At 39.5% G+C, this 20,537-nt stretch overlaps 1 protein-coding gene across 1 annotated transcript in view; it reads left to right on the top strand.

The window, feature by feature from the left end:
* Positions 1-20,537, top strand: part of UNC5D (unc-5 netrin receptor D) — a gene marked incomplete at both ends in the record, with an annotated part of 156,428 nt that overhangs the window by 117,534 nt on the left and 18,357 nt on the right. The window contains 4 exons of the mRNA XM_082495827.1: positions 3,672-3,704; positions 9,680-9,865; positions 11,813-12,190; positions 14,738-14,822. Coding sequence (XP_082351953.1) covers positions 3,672-3,704; positions 9,680-9,865; positions 11,813-12,190; positions 14,738-14,822 — 682 coding nt within the window. The remainder of the gene's footprint in view (positions 1-3,671; positions 3,705-9,679; positions 9,866-11,812; positions 12,191-14,737; positions 14,823-20,537) is intronic.

Here is a 20,537-nt window from a genome sequence, read left to right as displayed (position 1 = left end):
GGGAGTGGGGCTGGATGGTCTCTAGAGGTCCCTTCCAACTCTGAAAACTCCGTGATTCCGTGAAATTCTCAGGAGTGAAGTCTGTACATGTTGGTGCATTCATTCAGTGTTACTGACAACGTGCTGTGTGAGTGACCGCTTTCTCTTAATGAGCGACCTTTAGCCCCAGCACAGGTCACAGCTGAACTCTGAATTCAGGATCCAAATCTGTATGGCCCGCAGCTATAGGGAGAAGCTTGTGCGCAAGTTCCTTCAACAGAAAGAGAAAGGGGGGAGGATGTCAGCTGCTCAGGGGGGGTATGAGACAGGGGAGGGGCTGGCTTTTCCCAGCATATACCAGTGCAGTAGTTTTGGCTGTGGAAAATAAAGCCGATTGCATTCTGAAGGGTCCTGCAAAGAAACATCATGAGGAGCTGAAAGCAAAAAAACTTCAGGAGGCAGTTGCCAATTCACCTTCCTTCTCAGAAGACAGTTTAAAAAAAAAAAAAAAAAGAAACAGAAGAAAAAAAAGACACCCCATGACAGTCATATCCCTGATTAGAGATACGTATATAATGCAGCCAGAGTATTTATTTCTTCTGTTAGTAAACTTAATGCCTATAAAAGATGTCATACTGACAACTGTGGAGACATCGGGTCTCTGTTTATCCATAGAACAGATTACAATAGTGTCATACCACACACCAGCAATTTTTCACTTAATATTGGGATCAGAAAATGATCTCCAGGTATTTTGTGGGAAAAAATCTACTGTGGTGTAAGGTGGAGTGGAGCGCTTTGTCAGCGGTCTCCTCCGTACAGCCCACCCATCGCTGGGGCTGCGGAAGCTCGGTGGGAAGAGGGCAGCCGGCGCCTGGTGCTGCGGGAGCTGAGCCAGCCGGTGCGGAGCGGGGCTGAGATGGGCTCTGGCCTTACCTCGTCTTTGTGTTTTAGGGAAGCTGTGCTCCTGCTACTGCTGTGACGGGTAGCGCCAGGGCGTGCGTGTTGGTTCTGAAAGCTGAATTTCCACCTGCCTTCAAACAGGCTGAAGAATCAAGTGTTCCTTGTTTCTTTCATCTTGGAGTGCGGCACTGACTCCTTTATGGGGTGTGCTGTATGTATATACGTGTGTCAAATTATTTTTAGGACTGTAATTGCATTCTCAGCTAATAGGAATTGATGCAATTATCGTGGTTTTTTTAAATCTTTTTCCCCTGTTCATCTTCCAACATGTACCTTTTCTGCTCTTCTGTTATCCCATGGGGAATTGTGAAGGAAATGCAGTACTGTGCTACAGAAAACTAATCTCTTGGAGGTTATTTTTCAGGCACAACTTGTTAACTTTGTTCCTTTTGTGAGGCAAAAATAGAAATGAAACATTTCTTTGGTTAACAAAAAAGTTCCTAAATGAAAGTAAGGGTGAGAATATAAGATGTGTAGGCCTGATTCTGAACTGGCAGAAAAAATACTAATCCTTGGCACGAATTTTCCGATTTGGAGTCAGTAAGTGAAATGGTGATAAAAGAGGGTCTACTCTCCAGTTCCTGATTTGGTCCCTGCCCGGAGAGGTTGGGAGTGCCACAGAGACAACACACTGCAGTCACAGGAACATCCTCTTTCTCACTTTGGCTTTTGATTTTCTGGATGGATCCAGACAATCCATTCCTTGACTGAGGAGCAACAGAAAGCGCTTTTCTAGGACTTGTAACAATTGAATAGATAAAAAACTTGTATGCAGAAGAAAGGTGGAATTATTTTTGGTTTTGATCTATATGAAGCATTGCCACGCCTGCCAAGTTGGGAGAAAAACAGAGATTGACTCAATCTGAATGCAAAGGTCACTCTCACTCAAGATAGTCCTACTGACTTTCCAGCTTCTTGCATATTTGTTCTTCTGTTGTTTATTCCCTACCAGAATTCTCACAGTATACTTGTCCACGGTGGATTTCTGTCTTGCAGAGGTGAAAGTTTTTTCATCACTTAACAGAAGAGATGGCTTTGTAGAGCTTTTTGGTTTACTTTTATCTGTTTGCTTTAGTTATTTTTTTATAACTTCAAAAACTATTGATTTCTTTTACCAGTGCCCAAAAAAGGAAAAAACAAGTAGACCATAAGCACATGAACTACAAACATGTTTTTACTAATGCATCATAAATCACAAATAATTTTGTCTTCCGTTTTTCCACCAGCCGTAATGCTGAGTATTGCCAAGAGGCTTCTGGATCCAGCAATCTGTCTGCTTTCAGCTAAGATAGAGTTCATTTTCTTTCTAGTGGTTGCTGTGTTTTCAGATTTGGTATGACAGGAATGTCACTAATGCATATTGGTTTAGTTGTGGCTAAGTGATGTTTATACTAGTCAAGGACTTTTTTCAGCTTCCCATAAAAGCTGTTGAAGGAGCATAGAGAGAACAGTAGAATAGCCAGTGGAATATTCTGCACCATAGATGGCATGCTCCTTCTAAATGGGGTTGGGGCAGGGCCGGGGTGGGGGGAATCCCCGGTCTCTGCTTGGGTTGGGCTGGGCAGTGAGAGTGACTTGTGTCTAATATAGTGTTACCGCCAGGGAACAGCTCAGTCAAAGGGAATTTCCTTACAACACAAAGCACCTACAAAATGGATACAGTCTCATCCGCTTAAGGATTTAGATCCCACATTTTAGTTTATCTACTAGGTTAGTCTGACTCTGCTGAACTGCCAGCCTCTGCAAATTTTATACAAATCAGTAGGTTATGTGTTGTGTTTTGTTGTTTTCTTCAGACAACCTTTCAACAAAAGGCACTGGAATAGCTGCTTAAGTTGGGCAGAGTGCCCAAGGAACTACGGGGTGGCAGGACTGATCTGGAGCCTGTGTTTATAGAGCGCGCAGGGGGCGGGCTGGAGACAGCCCCTGCACCCCTGCAGAACCCCAGGTCCTGAGCAGGGTCTGGGGAATGGCAGACGCATTCCCTCCGGAGCACTGCGCTGGGGCTGCCCTGCCCCGTGCGGGGCTTTGTTGCCCTGTGCACCCGTGGAGTCTGCGCTCATGCAGTACGGGTGCTGCACAAGCCCCAGTCTCTCTGATTACCTTTTCAGGTATTAGGTTATACACAATAACTCAAATGCTTATTACGAAGGAGACAGTCTTATTTTTGAGAGATGCACTACTGTATAAAATCTATTTTATAACACATTTGCATATGCGTGGTAGTACATTGATTCTGTATGTTCTTTATAAACACATATAGGTGTCATTATTGGTTTATGTTTAGATACATAAAAGTGACTATATTGTACATTTTTATATTTTATAAATTACTTTTTAAAATGTCCATCACTATCCTTTCCAAATATCAAACATACAGAGAAATAATTAATTCTTAACTGACTGGCTTTGCCAAGTGATCTGCTTCAAAGTACCGAATTTTCTTATTGCTGAGATGTATAATATTGTAAATAAAAGCATCCAATAAAGCTAACAAATACTTGAATTAACCAAGTGAAAAATTACTGCAAAGAAACATCCTGAAAGAGATTTAGGAAAAAAAAAATATGAAGGGAGAAATATGGACAACATAAAATAGTCATATTGTCAGCAAACAAGGAGAAAATGTTTCATTTATAGAGCGAGACAGACGTGATATAGGAAATAGATATGCTCCATGTAAATTTATTAAGTGCAACTTTCTCTCTCTCTCTCTCTCTCTCTCTCAGATAAAAAACCTCTTCATGAAATAAAATCCCGAAGTAAGTTATTTTTTTTCTCTTGTAAATATGATTTTTCTCATCTTCTCTGCCATCCTGTTTTATTTGTTTAGGAGCTAAATAAAACTGAAGGTTATATGAAAGGCTTTCATATCTACTGAAAGGATCTTCTTAGCAACTTTGTGATCACAGGTTTTAAACTAAAAATAGAAAAGTGACCGTTCTTTAGTAATTTGTGTCTGACTGGGAGCCCTTTCTACAGGAATGCTTATCTTGAAATGGATCTCTTGAAGACTTGTAATTAGAAAAAAAGAAATTAATATAGGAGTTTGGCTTTCTTGGTTCAAATCTGGTTCCACTACGGGCTCTGTCTGATGTTGTTCAGCGCACTTTGGCCTTCATTTATCAACTGGTAAAGGGCGTTTTTGTGCTTTACGCTGTAAAGAGTATATAGGTATCATTTACACACTGCTTTGGGTGGCTTCTATCCTGCACTCTTTGTTTCTTAGTCTTCCATTGACTTCAGTGGAATTTTAGTTTAGAGTGAATCGACTAACTGAAAGATTTCATTGGGGAAAAAAAAAAAAAAAAAGACACAGTTTCATCAAGGCTACAATTTCTGAGGCCTGTCTGTTCTAAAGCAAAGACATTGCTTTCTTCTTTCATAAACTGTACACAAGGTCTTGAGGATTCTTGACTGCTTAATTTTCAACAAAAAATTATCTTTTAATTTTGAGAAATAGATTTATAAACACATTTTTGGCTTAATTCCTTTGAAGGACTTTAAATAAGAATCCACCTGTACTGAGAAGTAACACATGCAATATCTTCTTTGAAGACTGATTCTTCTATTATGTATTATAAAATAAATGGGGTTTAAGTCTTAAGTATTTAAGTATTCCTCCAGGACATAGAGGCGTAGGGTGACCAGATTATTTGCAAGTTTATGGAACTTGAGCCCTAAATCATTAGGAAAACATTTGGAAATCCCAACCTGAGCTATGTTTCCTTTCAGCTCGTCTGCTGTGGACTGCAGCGCCAAAACGTTCTGTGGCAAAATTTCTTGCTGACTTGAAGGAGGCCTGTTTGGTTTCAGATCCCAGAGTACTCCTCTCTCTGATAACGGGAGAGTTTTAAAGGGACTGGTCAAGTTCAAATCCATGTTATCCACAGACAACTTCATAGCTATTTACAGCGGAATGTAACTAAATTGCAGCAACAATGCGATGCAATGAAAATAATAATTCTAGAGGAGCAGAGTTATTGTCCGAGATGGCTACGGCTCTCGCTGAGGGAAAGGGGTTTGGCTTGTTAAAGCTCTCGGTTTGTAACGTGCTCAAATTACGCAGGTGCGTGACAGCCACCTGGCTTCACCCATGACGTTCTGAATGCATACCAAGCTGGCCTCAGAATATTTCTACTTTACATTTCCCATACTTAAGTATTTCTAGATACTCAAAATCAAATTTAGGTGGCTCAGAAATGGGCTGTGGTTGCCGTGGCTGCTTAAGCCTTTTTAATTTTGTCTCGTCTTTGTCTCACTGGAATCATCCCCTAATTGGTCATGTATAATTGGTCTGCGTCATAACTTAGCTCAGACAATTGATAGGTTCTTGTTTATTTCTGCGATTCCCATTTAATCAGAGGATCTTGACAGAATATCAGTCAAATCGCTTTATTTTCTTATTTATTAAAAAGGTAACTTGAATGGGATTGATTTTAGCATATAAGATACCCAGGAGAATTAAAGGGTTTGGTTATAGCTATGGGGTTAAAAATGTATAATACAGCTTGTTGCTATTCAGTGAAATGGTAACTGAGTTTAAGACTGCATGAATCATTGTTGATGCAAAATCAAAGTCAATTATGAAGATAATTGAGAAACAACCTGTTCTACTAAATAACTTCTTACACGATTCTCTGACTTTTGATCCTTGTTCTCAAAGACTGCCTGTATGAAGAGACGGACTTCGAGTTGCTAAGGAGTACCAAAAGCGCGAGTGACAGAGAGCTGGGGGAGGATGGGAAGCTGGAGAAACCTTTCAAATCTCCTAGCAAACTCTAACGGTAGACGGGGGGAAATGTATGCCCTGCATAGCTCCTGGAAAGCACTTCTTGTAAATGAGCTAATTTAATCAATTACGATTCCTAATGTACTAAACCAAATGTTTCATTTTCTGCTCCCGCACATCTTAAATTATCTTCAGGTGCTTTATGAAACTTAATCATAGTTAATAGAAACTTCATTACCATCAAATGTGCTTTCAATAAATGTTGTGTAACAGTGTCAGGAGGTGGAGTGAAATATAGGCTACAATTACCACAAACATGTATCCTGTAACTGAAATGTATAAAAACCGTAGTGCTGTTCGAGAGTCCCTACCTCCTCTGGGCTGGGCGGATGCGGTTCATTAAATAGTAATTGGTAGACTATAGATGTTTTCTTTTTTAGTTTGTGTGCGTTTCACTTTGTTCCCTTCTGGGAAAAAATAAAAGCAGAAAATTACCCCGTTCCCCAAATTAGCCATGCTTTTCTTTTTAGTTTAATTTCTAGTCTCCCATAAAAGGAATTGGCCATAAGAAAAGATAGAAAGAGATTAAAATTAAAAAGACCAGTATTTGTTTCTAAAGAAATACTAACATCCTAAATAAAAACTAAAGTCCCCTTTCTTAAGCAGTTGTGTTCTATAGGAACAATTCAAAGGAATACCATGTCACTCTTGGTTTGCTCTTTTAAGATAAAGCTGTTTAAAAATCTACTGGATTCTGAAAAGGTTATCCTTTTCCTCTGAACTCTGTGTATTAGTTACATTGGGTTTGTGGGTGTTTTTTTCCCTTGCAATGGAATAGTTATGGGAAAACTGGAATAACTCTTCCAGGTCTTCTATGAAACAGAACAATGCCCATTCTATTAACGATAAGGAAATTCAGAAAGAGTAACTGTAAGAGTTTACAATAATTACATTTACAGAAAAGCATCAAATTCAAGTTCTAGGGATACTTAAAAGCATTCACTGAAAACAAAATTCTTCTCCCCAGAAGAATTTTGCTTGAGTCAAACTGTTCTCATTTTTTAAAATTCTGTATTCTTGCTCCCATCTTTAACCCGTGCCCAACAGTCTTGTATAAAAGTATAAAACGTAAATTATTTGACATCTGAATCAATTGAAAAGAAACAGCTAAACTATTTAAGTAGATTTAGAGTAATAAATTAATTACTCACAGGTGAGAACTTGAGGTGTGTTTTATGTTCTGGGTTTGATGGTGAACGATCAACTCCTGTATTTGCTACCTGTTGCCATTATGGTGGCAGTAATTTTTTACCAATGGGTTATTTCTGCGTGTTTCAGACTTTATCATGTATTATCCCAAGAAGGTAGAAGAGGTAATTCATATTTTCAGCACTTCTCTGTTTGAAAGTAATGGTCAAAATGGAAGCCTTAAAGATGCTTATGGTGAAATAACTACCAGCTCATCGCGGTTCTCTAGAAAGGAGAAGAACCCACTTGCTGTTAAGGTTTCTCCTACCACTGGAGATACACAGAATTCCTCCTCTTGGTTTATTCATTGTAGTAATTACCTGCAAAAATTAAGTCAACAATAGAGTTTCACAATTAATTCCCTGTAGCAAGAAAATAGCTTGGGAATAGGAAATTGGATGAAATAGAAATGTAATTAGTTTCTGTACTTTTCTTTTAGCACCTGATACTAGAGAATAAAATGGAGGTAAACCAGTATGCGATTAAGGTACTGGGATTGGGATTGGGATTAAGGGAGTCTTGGTTTGATTTGAGGTATTTCCTGTCTTCCTTTATGAACCCTGTCTTTTTGCATTTACTTTGTCCATCTGGAATAAGAGAATATGGGCATCTCCCATTGTTAGTCCAATACACTCACACTCTCGCTAACAGCTTACTTTCTAGAACTCCTAACTTTGAACTGAAAATTCCCTTTACAACATTTGTCAAGGGGGCATCTCCTGGAAAAAATGGGGGAAAAAAAGGCCTTGGAAAAAAATCTTTTTCTCTAGTAATTTATTTAGTAGAACTGTGTGGCAATTGCAATGTTCTAAGGAGCTGTATAAGAGTTACTTAGAGGTTTATTCAGTTATGATTACTTGTCATGACATGCCACAGAAGATGGATTTCTTCTGAAAGCTGATATTTACATGGAAACTTTGTGATTTATTTTTTTCCCCTTCTCAGCAAATTCTAAATATGTTAAAAACAAAATCTCTTTTGGTACAAGGTTATTTGAAAATTCAGTAGAATTTTAGCAGAATTATTTTCTGGGCTAAATAGCAGTCCTAGTAAAACTGATTTAAAAACATTTATTTTGGGTTGAATGGGATTTTGGAATTGGGGTTGATGGGGAACAGTTTGAGAACGGGGATGGATGTGCCTTATTCACAGCGAATCTCCCATGCGCTCCAGCCCACTTCAAGCAGTGTTTACGAACTTGCTTTCCTCGCTGCCGCAATTCATATGGCATTTCACGTATGTTCGAGAACAGGCGGTACTCGGCTCTCGCCTTTGGCAGCTGGCGTGCCTGCCCAGGAAGTTCAGCTGCTGGGATTGTTCTGTGTCAGACATTTCGTTTACATAAGAAACTGGTGAGCCAGGAAAATTAGCTTTTCTGATGTTGCCCGTAGGTACTCATTTCTTTCATCTCAATGGTCTGAAGTTTCACGTTCATTTTTAAAATTCAGCTAAAATGAAGTTATCTGACTTTCTGCAGGAAAACATGTGCACAACAGAAGCCTCCTTCCAAATACTAATTAAGTAATTTCAGTAATTGACTATTTATTAAATGCTGAATTTAACTTCCTACCCTATTTCTGTACGTTGCAGTTTATGTGCTGATATGGAGTAGTCTGGATTTCCTAGTTACTTTTTGTCACTGTCATTTGTTAGAAATAAATGCATTTTCTGTACTAAGTGCTTGTCACTTGGTAGCAGAAGCACCACGCAGTAGGATAACAGATGATGTACAGGGTGAAAACATGATTATCTCTTCCTCTAAACTGGAGTTTGGCATGAAGGAACTAAGGACCCACCAAGTGTACATGCCAAGTAATTTAATTTCATGGTATGTGGTCCCAAATCCCAGGAGATCTAGAACAGCGGGACTGGATAATTCAATTAGATAATATTGCAGGTTTCATTTGGATTCATTCTTTCAAAGCAATGAATTCTTCTTCTCTGCTGTAGAAGTTTAAAGTTTTAGAAAACTTGGTTGTAAGCTTAATGCATGGGTGTGATCACGGGTAAGGTTTGATTTCCAACCTGCTTCTAAAGACTGAAGGTGCTTGCAGGAGTCTGAGGCGGCGTGTGGGGTCTCAGCCCCTCTCTGAGCCCCTCTCCTTCTTACACTAAAGCTCTTACAGAAAATAAAGAGGGGGGAAGGTGAAATCTTGACTGTGATTTTTTTCGGAGGATTCACGACCTCCTGGACTAGCTCCAGAATTCAAACCTAAAACTTGCACGTGCCTGGAAGCTAGCAAAGATGAGACCCGTGCCGGTACCTGCAGCGGCCCTCCCTAGCTGCAGTCGTTCCACGTTCTCCCTTTAAGGGTTCTATTACCATACCTTAATGATCTCCATTGGGCTGGAACGGGGAACGATGGCATACCTCAGCAAGGAGCCAGAGCTAGCAGTGTCTGCAGGCGAGAGAGAAGGCTATTTGCTGGCAAGCGCTCTGTTTCTGACTGCTATGAGTCCAACTCTCCCATTTAAAAAAAAACACTAAAGACCGTGATGTGATCCCTAAACCAGTGTAAGCTCACCTGTGTGGAGTGATGCATCAGGAAATTTGCTCATGCTTTCAAATGCTTGCTTTTCAGTGTTCTTTGTGCTCTGCTATCCTGCTGTGATCCGCTCCACATTTCTGTCTCAGGCATTGCCTCCCGGGCCACGTGTCTGTGGCCTCCTATAGTCCCCTCTGCTCACCGCCAGCCAGCGCCAGGCAGACGTTTTCCTGAGCGTTGCTGACTTGGTACCTGCTTTTTCTCCTTTCAGATATTGAGACTGCCAGTGACATTGCCTTGTACTCCGGCCTGGGAGCCGCAGTCATTGCTGTAGCTGTGCTGGTGGTTGGCGTTACCCTTTACAGACGGAGTCAGAGTGAGTACGGCGTGGATGTGATTGATTCATCTGCACTGACGGGAGGCTTCCAGACATTTAATTTTAAAACAGTGAGACAAGGTTAGTGTTGTGATTTCATTTGCTTCTCTCCAGAGCTCCTACTGCAAAGAGATACTAAGCTCGTGTTCCCCGAGCAGCTGGGGGAGGGCATCTCCCCTAATGCTGCGCAGCGGTGCTGAGCGCCAGGGAAGGGCAGCTGCAGCACCACCATCTGGGGGTCAGAACCATCTCTTACTGTCTCTGCTACTGTTTTCTCATCACAGCTTGGACCCATACATCATCTTTCTTGACCACACTCTAAGTGCTTTAGAAATACTGTTGCTAGCTTCTACGCTGATGTTTGTGACTCACAAAAACCCCAAACCAACCAAAACAAATAAACCAAAAGAAACCCAGGAAGCACGACTGTAGTTCCTTCCTATTCATTTACAGTTCTTCTATTTTCTTTACTCTAATAGAACTGATTAGGTTTTTACTGTTAATTTGAGAAACCCAAATTTAGGTGTTTTTATAAGCTGCTGTTAGTGTGCAAACAAAGGTCTGTGGGAAATAAATGTGTGTAAACATGTACTGATTAAAAAAAACCCAGGAAACAAAAAGCTCCACAACTTCAGAAAGCCACCAATATAATAAAATGTGGGAGAAACATTCACTTTTACTAAAAGCAGCACTCAGATGTTTTCTGGAATAATATTTCCTTTGGACAAAAAACTGGGGGCAGAATAAAAACAGTGATTACCTTAAAATAGTATGTTTCTTTCATTCCGTACTGACATTCTAACATAGAGACCTGCCTTATTGTGGGTGGGTGCGTGTGTTGGTGAGGTGTGAAAGTATCCCCATGTCTTTTCTCTCTTCGGAAAAGTGAAATATGTTGCAGTTTGGGGGGGGGGGGTTGTATTGTTGTTTCTACAGTTACTTTATTTTCTGGGAGACATTCCTCACCAAGCATAAATTGCAAGAAATTGGAAAAAGGGCTTGGTAGACAGGGATGTCTGAAGGATGTTCATGCATTCATTTAAAAATCCAAGCCTTTAATTGGAGTCCTGTAATTCTCAATGACTGTCTCAAACAGTAACTTTTTCCTTTGTTGTTCAGTTTGCCTTAAAAGTCTTGTTTTCAGTCTGGGGAATTGTTTGTTTGACTTAACATTTCAAAAACCTTAGTTCTGGACACTGAAAATATCTGAGCACGCCAATTGATCTTACACCAGGATGCTCTTAATTCAGTTTCAGTTACTTTGGGTTGTCTGTCTGTGGGTTTTTTTAAGTAAGAGCATTTGTAAACTAAACAATTCAGCTAAAAAAAGGCCAATTCTCTGTTCAGTTTGCCAAGAAAAGAGAACGTAATACTGACATATGGACAATGGATTAGTGTGATCCAAATTTTATTCTTTGGAGAAATGCGTTTATAGAGTTAGCAAGCCAACCTGCAGTCCCTTAAAGTGATCAAATTTTCAAGGATGCACTATAGATAATTTCCAGAAAATTAGTTACTTCAGGAAAAATTCTGATTACTAAAAACCAAATAGTGCTCCTAAAAATCTCATAAACAACTAACTGTGGTATTTGTCCCTATATTATTCTTGTCCCACTTTCTTTTCAATCTGGTTTCCCTCAAGCATGAAGCATGTTGTTTTGTGTAAGCTCATGGAAAAGGTGTGCAGGAAGACCTTAAAACCACTGGGTGGGTTTTAATTTTAGAACAACAACAACAACAAAGGAAAAAGGCACACACACAAACCTGAACCCAAAACAAAACCGAAGTTCCTTCTTGGATTCATGCACTCTGGAGTTGCCTGAAGTGCAGATAACTTAGCGATGAAGTACCCGTTAGATCTATGGCATCATTTCATCTGGTTTTTTAACATTACCTTATGTGACTCTGAGCTCTGAGAGTATCAGGAAGGAAGAGCAAGTCAAAAAGGAAATGGGGAGGTCAGAAAGAGATTTCTGATTTAACATCTTAACACAGTAGCTAACCCCCTGATCTGCTTCATTCTTCCAGGGAACTCCCTGCTCTTGAACTCCTCCATGCAGCCTGACCTGACAGTGAGCAGAACGTACAGCGGACCGATCTGCCTGCAGGATCCCATGGACAAGGAGCTAATGACAGAGTCTTCGCTGTTCAACCCGCTGTCAGACATCAAAGTCAAAGTTCAGAGTTCATTCATGGTGTCCCTGGGGGTGACAGAGAGGGCTGAATACCATGCAAAGGCGCATTCAGGAACTTTTCCTCATGGGAATAACAGAGCTTTTGGTACAATACAGGCTAGAAATAAGGCTACATATATTCAGAACCTGTCTTCTATTTCAACAAGAAGTGAGCTGAAGACAACTGCCGTTTTTGGACACCTGGGTGGCCGTTTAGTGGTTCCAAACACAGGTGGGTAGATCCTTTCTATTAAAAGCATATAAAATAATTTTAGGTTAAATTTATTTTGCCCGAGGTAGCATTTTATGACTAAAAAAAAAAAAAGATAGAAAAGAAAAAGCAGAGGCTCCATAATGCAAATTTTTGGAAGTAGAGCATGTTGCCCACACAGGAGATGACTGATCAGAACAAAGCTTGAGATGAGTAGTAAAGAGGCATTACGCCTATTTGAACTGTTATAAATTACTGCCTCTCTTGATGTCTTCAGCATGAAAGTCATATTAATCAAAGCTGTTGCTTACTTGGATCCTGATCCAAAAGACGGGCTCCCCAGGAAGGAGGTCGATACTGGATCAGCATCTTATATAATAGGGTCATACTCAAAGCAGCATCTACACGCATCAACATCTGACTGCGTTAACATTGTCAGACTTCATTATGTTATTAAAGTCTGCAGCATATAACAAACAGACATCTCTGGAGAATAGCTTCCACTCTCAATGAAAACTCTAGTGCGGCTTTCATTAGCATTTACTCCCGGCTTTCTGGTTTTCTCTTTATTTTAGCTTAATAGCTTGACAGATTTCCATAGTGGGGCACTTCAAAGTCAACGGGCGTTTCAGGATTGAGCCATGCACTGAAACATCGCAGCAGAGATGCTCAATTTGCATTGTTTAAGAAGTAAAGTTTGTTTTGTGACTTCAGAGTTTTGTGAGACGAATTTTAGACTTAAGAAATTGCCAGTTGAATTAGCTGAAAACATACGGCCCCAAATTAGAATTAAATAAAGGATGTTAAAATCATACGCCTGCAGTATGTTGCACTACATCATTATGTTTGTATCATGTCGAGTAAAATTCCTTATGTTGGACACTTTCTTTTTCAAAATGGTGAATGTATCAGAAATCCCTAGATATCACCATTGCAAGCGAAGGTATCTTTCGAACTCTGGTCATCTTTAATCAAAGTCTCCTTTAAATTCAACTTCGATTTCATTTGACTAGTGTGTCCAGGCTCATGTCTTAGTATCTACTAGAACTGAATGCTGTAGAGCTTTATCCTTCATATGTTTCATAAAATGGGTACTTTAAAGGTTACCATAAAAAATGTGGTCTGTATTTAATAAAGATTGATAACAGTATGTAATTCAGGAATATAATATTGAGTGTACAGTTGTGCACAAAACATGGAATATACTAATTTCTTCACGGATTGTTTTTATGTTCAGGGATGAATATTCAAGGGCAGAGGCACTAAGTCAGTTAAGTCATAAATGGAGAAGTCCCTCATGCTGTTTTGCTACGTGATATAATGATAATCCCATCAATTACATTATTTAAATACATATTTGGTGCGCTTGCAATTTATGTACTTCCTTCTGCCTATTTATGTAAGATCAAATTTGCTAGCCAATTGTAAATTATACTGCAGTTGTTTCACTACTTAGCTGAGGTTCTGCGTTGTGTGAGGTACGCAAAGGAAAATTTACCCTTCCTGTATCAGTATGGTATACAACAGTTTAATTTCAGTGGTACCTGGTACAAAGCATCCTTGTTAACTTCTAATTTGTACTAGTGCAGTAAAAGGAAAATCATCACTTGGATTCCCTAGTTATTAGGTATGGTGACTTCCATGCAAATTCAGATTAACTTGGTCAGGTCATCTCTCCATGATGAGACTCCCTGTGATCCTAGGATTCTCAGATTGGATTTCAAAGTTAGAAAGAGGCAAAGAGGTTTCAAGAAGAGTTTAAACCATGATCATATCTTGTAAAACATGGAGCTGTGCAGATGGCAAGGTGTGTACCACTAAGAGACATTTTGGCAAATAAGAGTGAGAGTCAACCGCTGATTAAAATCTTTGATAACTGGCTCGCCCTAGCTGCTTTCCAGAAACTGGCAACAGCTAACTTAAAAGTTACCAAAGGCACATGAGCTTTTGACTATATTTATTATTTAAAAGAAAAGAAAAAAAAAAAAAGAAAAAAAAATAAAAGAACAATTAAATAGGGAACTCAAAAGAGAGCGTTCTGTTGCCGCATCAGATAAAAACCTGTCAGGGTATCAAGGCCATCAAAATGACTGGAATTACAAACCACTCTTGCTGGAAATCTTAAGGAAGCAGCTGACGGTACCTTTTGTTGCCATAAATTATTCCCTTTGTGTAAGTGGTGAAGTAGACAAAGCATCTGCCTGTACCCAAGGGTGAAGAGAAGCCTTCAGTCACATCTAGACTATGAATCCAGTGTCATTTAGTGACACAAAACAATGGGAAGTGAACTATTTAAGAGCTCTGTTGGAGCAAGAAATTTTTAGGCATATGAGTCTGTATAATTCCAGACTCTGCTAGACAATTAAATATTAATAACTATGTGGATCACATTAATAATGTATTTTCCTTTCATCTAATAATTTGTAGTTGGAACCCCTATTTCAGAGGAGTGTTATTCTGCTTTAGCAGATGGCCTTTCTGTGTCTTGTAAATCAGAGGCCAATTGTGCATTGTTCTTAACATCCAGTGCCTTTCCCAAAGGTAAGTTCTGCCTTTGCTCTTTTGTAGGAGTCAGTTTGTTGATACCACATGGAGCTATTCCGGAAGAGAGTTCATGGGAAATCTATCTTGCTATCACTCAAAAGGAGTCCAGGTAAGATGTACGTAAAAAACCACACACATGCACATCCAGAATCTGTGGGACTGTCTCATTTAATGGATTTCTTGTCAACGCTGTCTAAAGGAATGGAATGTGTAAGACTCACTCCGTCTTCCCTGGTGTGACCACACTGTTATGACATACGCTGTATCTGTATAAATGACAGCAAAAATGATCTTTGTGCAGTGGTTCTGTGAAACCACATGGAATTGTTGCAAATGCTGTTAAAGGATGGGATACCTCAAGGAGACTGATATGTGCTGATGTATGACTGCTGAGTCCATGATTTTATCTTTTTTGATTTGCAGACTTATGACACGCAAATCTACTAACAGCACAGATGCTTTCATTAATTACTTGTTTTAGAACCTTTGGGTCTATAGACTCTCATAATATGCAGGTAACAGGTTAAAATTCACTATCCAGGTCATAATTTTTTCCTTGCTCTAATCTAAACTTCTCTTGAATTCATTTCTTCCATTTTTGATGTTGAGGCTTTGAGCTGCTCCTAATTCTGCATGAGGCTCGCGAACTGCAGCTCAGTAAGTGCGCTGGCAGGCTTTGGGAGTCCCGCCTTCGCGTGCAGGGCTTACAAGTTGCAGTGAGGCACTCCAAACAATGTTTTTGCCAAACAAAAATCTTAAATAACTTTCTTAGCTTTTTCAAACTACCTTTTCATAATTTACATTCCAAACAGAGCTAAGTGAGTAATCTGTAGTGTATACTTTAACTGATTAATTTAAGGATAATTTCGGGAGACACGGGTCCCAAGTGAAGAGTGGTTCACTGATTAAGCCTTTATTTGAGTGCTTGTGAGGGGGGGGTCTTTTAGAAGGAGTAATCAAGGGCAGGTTTGTACAACTGGAAACAGGAGAGTTGGTTATAGTTCTTTATAGCAGTTATTTCTCTTATCTCCCTCACCTTAAACTGAAAAATTGGTGGGCATATCTGAGGAGACCTGGAAAGAAGAAAATAAGTGCTTGTACAGTAAATATTTACTTACAATACTTACAGCCAAATTATTACTGGAATATTCCTTTAAGAACTGAAAGATACAGAGCTGCCTATAAATTTTAAAGCCTAGAAATATTTTTCAAAACTTAAACTGAAATCTATTTTTTTCCCTCCTCTGATATCTGAACTCCTTTGTGAAAACTTTCATATTCTGCCCCATCTGCTGCCATAGGTTTTTGATCATTTTCAATGAAAGATTAAGATATGTAAAGGGAAGGAAGAAAAAAAACCCAGCTGTTTTATCTGTAAGGGTTCTGCAGAAATGAATTAAAATAGGTTAATTAAAAACAAGCAGCAGATTTTGCCTACTGTTTTCCTTTTTTGTGGGCAGAAGCAGAGGTAGCAAACCAAGCCACAGATTATCGCGGGAGATTTTTCCTTCCTTCTTCTTTAAAGTGAAATTCTATAAAGTGAGACAAAGCAAACATTTATTTTTTTCCATCAAAATACTGTCTTTTTCTTCACATAGTTGAGGGAAGATTTACATATCTTTCACCCCTCTGAACTGGGTGGAATAATCCCGACTTTTGTAGCAGTTGCAGACTGCAGTACGTGCAGGGACCCTTCTCTTCTACTGCCCGCGGGCTTCCGTGATCTGGGGGTGGGAGGATGCCAGCGGTTCCGAATTAGGACCTGATTTGTACGGGTGTATGGAAGTACTAAAGCAAACTGCAGAGCTGCTATACGAGCACCTGGTCTGTCATGCAGATATCCTGAAAATGTAGATGATTGTTCATCTGGACAGGCACAATGCTTGGATGTGGAGGAAAGGTAAAACAGTGGATTAGAGAAAGAGGACAGATTTTCTTTACTTCACAAGTTGAAGCTGTATCACCATTAAAAATGAAGTAGCTCGAGTTGTAACTTCTGAATGAAATCTCCACATCATATGGTAATCAGTGGAATTTAATTTAATACAAAAGTTACCCAGACCAATAGGTGCATACCAGAGGGAAGTCCTGTGGTGTTCTTGCAGAGATTTGAACTCACCATAATTAGGTACTTAATGCACCTTAAATGTGTGTGAGACAACAAGGATCTTGTTGTTCGGATTTCGATTATTTAGGACTAGTGAGTTAGCTGTCACTTCTAATCTTCATTTAGATATTGAGGTATGAGATATACATTAAAAGACACAAGAGGAACAGAGATGATAAGGGATCTGATAGAGCTATGTTGAATTCACTGTCACTTTGTAGTGGGAAAAAAAAAAAATAATCCCTGTCTGTCCACCACAGATACTGTGATGAGATTATCAGCTGTTTTTTTTCTGTAAATTGATACAATATCTCCTTCTGTGGAATGAAAAACTCATTGTATCCTGAACAGAAATCAAATTCAGGTTTGAAAGTTCTTTAGTGTCTCATGTAACAGAACAAATCAGTGATGGAACCGGTGGTCCCTCCAAAAAGACACCAAACCAAAAAGTCTTAGGGATGGGCTTTACTGTGCAGATCCTCTAGGATGCTTCTTGCAGCTAGAATTTCCTAAAGAACCGCTAACGGTCTACTTACAGAGAAAAATAGCTGAGCGCAACCTTCAAACACCATACGCACGCTTTGATGCTGGCAGAAAGTATGGGTTATTGATGTTTGTGAGAGAAACAACAAAGCTATTGATTCTGGCCCAAGCAAGAGTGGTACGTCTCTTCCCTCCTTGCGCAATTCTGACTTCACACTTAAGCCACGAAGACTAAGCAGAGCTACCTTGCAACAGAGATCACTATCTGCTGGTTCGTTCCTTGAACCAGAACGCCTCAAGATGCGTCACTGAAGTTAGTTACAGGCTGCAGGGAATTACAGCAGCTGTGTTTGTGAGTGGTTCTGTGCAGGCTCGAAGAGGTTTTAGAAGTGAAAAATAAATAAAAAGTATATACTGCAATCCAGTTAGATTGTTATGAAGGAGAGAAATGTTTGCCAGCTGCGGCAGAGTAGCTGATCTTACTGGGGTCTGGAAATAGGATGAGAACAGCTGCAACAAAATCTCTACAGCACTGACACTTTTACATAGCGTGACACTTCAGCTTTGAGCTTTCCTTTGTATAGAGGGAGCATAATGCTCTGGGTAAAAAAAAAAGTAAAATGGTAAGAAAGGGAGGTGCTGGAGAGAGGCGGGCTGAAAAGTGGCAAATTATGATTATTAGATACTGAGCCTTACGAGGAGATAACTTCTGCAGAGCACAGTATCTTTCCACTTATGTGATGCTTTTCAAGCAAAGACGGGAAACCTGGTCATGTATTTAAGTAGTCAAGGGAGGGGGGATCTTCTTCTGTGTATGGCTTTTACATGTTGTAGTCATTTACTAATGCAAAAGTAGAATTTGTTGAATGCAGTGAAAGGTTTGATATTCCAGTCAGAAAAGGCTGATAATCCGATCATCTAATGAGAGAACCTACTGTCGGGGTGGGGGGTACGAGGCAGGGGCAAGTATTTGGGATCCTGCCTTCTTGTCCCAGTCATGTTACTGATTTACTGTGAAGCAGTAAGCAAACTTGGTGCAGTTCTCTTACGTGACTTTAATACATGTAAAGCTCTATAAAATATCCTGTGTGAAAACTGTATCAAAGAGAAAAATGTCAGTCTGCAGTTATTCAGATAATAGTGTCCTTGTTGAATGTGGTCAGTATTCCATACTTAAATAATAAGGTTAACTGAGCTATAATGAAAGCAGAACCTGCCCTGAAATATTTGTATTTTTCCTAATAGCCTTTTTTTTCTATTTCTCCTTTCTTGCAAACTTTTTGTCCTACGCTACCTCTACGCACTCTCATTTAATAGTATGTTTCCAATACCATACAGATTGCAATGTGAGAGAGGGTGGAAATAGCCAAAGTGATTCTTACTTGAGAGGACCATTTAGTCACCTACAGTATAAACAAATTATTCTTCTTTACGTGTGCCAGTACTATAAAGAATTGGGTCCCTGGATATATAGAAACCCTCACACTGCATTCTTCAATCAAACATAAAAGTTGAGAGTAGTACAAGTATATTAGTGTGTTTGGCTAGTATCATACAAAAACTTCTCATGAGTTTAGATTGACCAAACTTTATAAATTGTGAACATGTCTCTATATTCTAAATAGTATAAAAAAGCATAACCGAGATGCAATTATTATGCAAATACTGTAAAATAATGGTTTTCAGAGATTCCAACCATACAGTCAAAATAAGAATGGGAAGATTTGAGAGTGGAAAAATAGAAGGAGAAAAGAAAACTGAGAGGATGGAGAAAACCAGGTCTCATGTTACTACTCTCCCCATTTTCTTTGTCTTTTTTTTTTGTAGGAATTTAGCAGAAATGTGAAGGCTCTATGGTAATTGAACACATTGGGATGCTCAATACGAAAAATGGATTGTATTTCTGATGCGCACCTAACTTTGAGTGTCCAACATGTACACATAGTACTCATAGGCTGGAGTTCGCATACACAGAATGAAAACAGACAGTCCCGCGCACACCTAAATGTGTTTTGTAATTATGTAATTTGAAAAATCAAAGCTTCATAAATGTATGCATTTACATGCAATGTGGCATAGGAATGTGACATATAATGTACCTTTATTTTCCAAAGGCAAAATTTTCTCATCTTGCAAAAGCAACCCACAGCAATAGAATCCATTTCAGCTATGAGCTGCAGGCTTGATGGTATATAATTTAAATATCATGCTGTTCCTTTTTTAAATTGATTTTTTTAAACCATGAATTTATTTGGCTGTTTTTCCATCACATTCGTTTGTATGACTGTCGGTGCAAAGGGGAAGGAAAAAACAGTATTTCAGTGTCTGTAGCAGTCTGAAAGCAAATATTTTTGCCATCCAAGGAGTGAACTGCAATGAGAAATCCAGACTCGGGGCACAGATGTGCTCGTTACCAGACAGCCGCACTTCCCGGGTAGCACAGGGCATTTAGGAGCCTGTTATGCCGTTAGGTTCTCTGTTGCAGGTGCTTATGATAAGCCACTGGGAGAGTAAATATTGAAAGGCAAATATTAAATTCTTCTCTGAAATATATTGTGTCCAGAAAGAAATGGACACGCAGCATTGTTTCCTCTTCGCTTCCTTACTCCTCCAGTTACCCTTCACTGTATCGCGACATGGAATTTTAACGGAGCGGTGCTTTGGGATGGAATGCACACCTTGCTACCACCACACCTGCAACTCAGGGCCTCTGCACGGCAAAAAGTGAGAAGCACATCGAGCATCTGCAGCACCATTTGCTGCTGCTTTAGGCCAGGCTGACGCGGACGGGGCTTTCAGGGGCGCTAGACCTCTCCTCCAGGGACGAGATCCCCCTCCCCATAAAACTTTCTCAGCGCTCTGGCTGAGAATACATACAGATGTGCCTCTAGCTGCAATTTCTAAACTGAAAATGAAACTCTAAATGCAAGACACCTCTTTACTAGTACTTTGGCAGAATATTGTGGGATGAAATTCCTAATGTTTCTTTCCAGTGTAGTATTTTTAGAAAAAACATTTTTTAATTTTTGCTCAGCAATAGTGACTATTTGTCTTTCTTTTACTGAAAAAATTACAGACCTTTGATTTCGATGGATTTGAGGGGACAGATCTGGTTACTGATGTGTTTTACCTTTCAGCAATGGAATATTAAATACTCGCATTTGGTAACATTCCCCTTTCCCGCCTTGCCTCATAAATGGCTCAGAACTGCACGCGGGTCTTAATACCGTGTCA

This window comes from Vanellus vanellus (genome assembly GCF_965231255.1).
Source record: "Vanellus vanellus genome assembly, chromosome: 26".
Classification (NCBI taxonomy): Eukaryota; Metazoa; Chordata; class Aves; order Charadriiformes; family Charadriidae; genus Vanellus; species Vanellus vanellus.
This window is presented reverse-complemented; position numbering and strand designations above follow the sequence as displayed.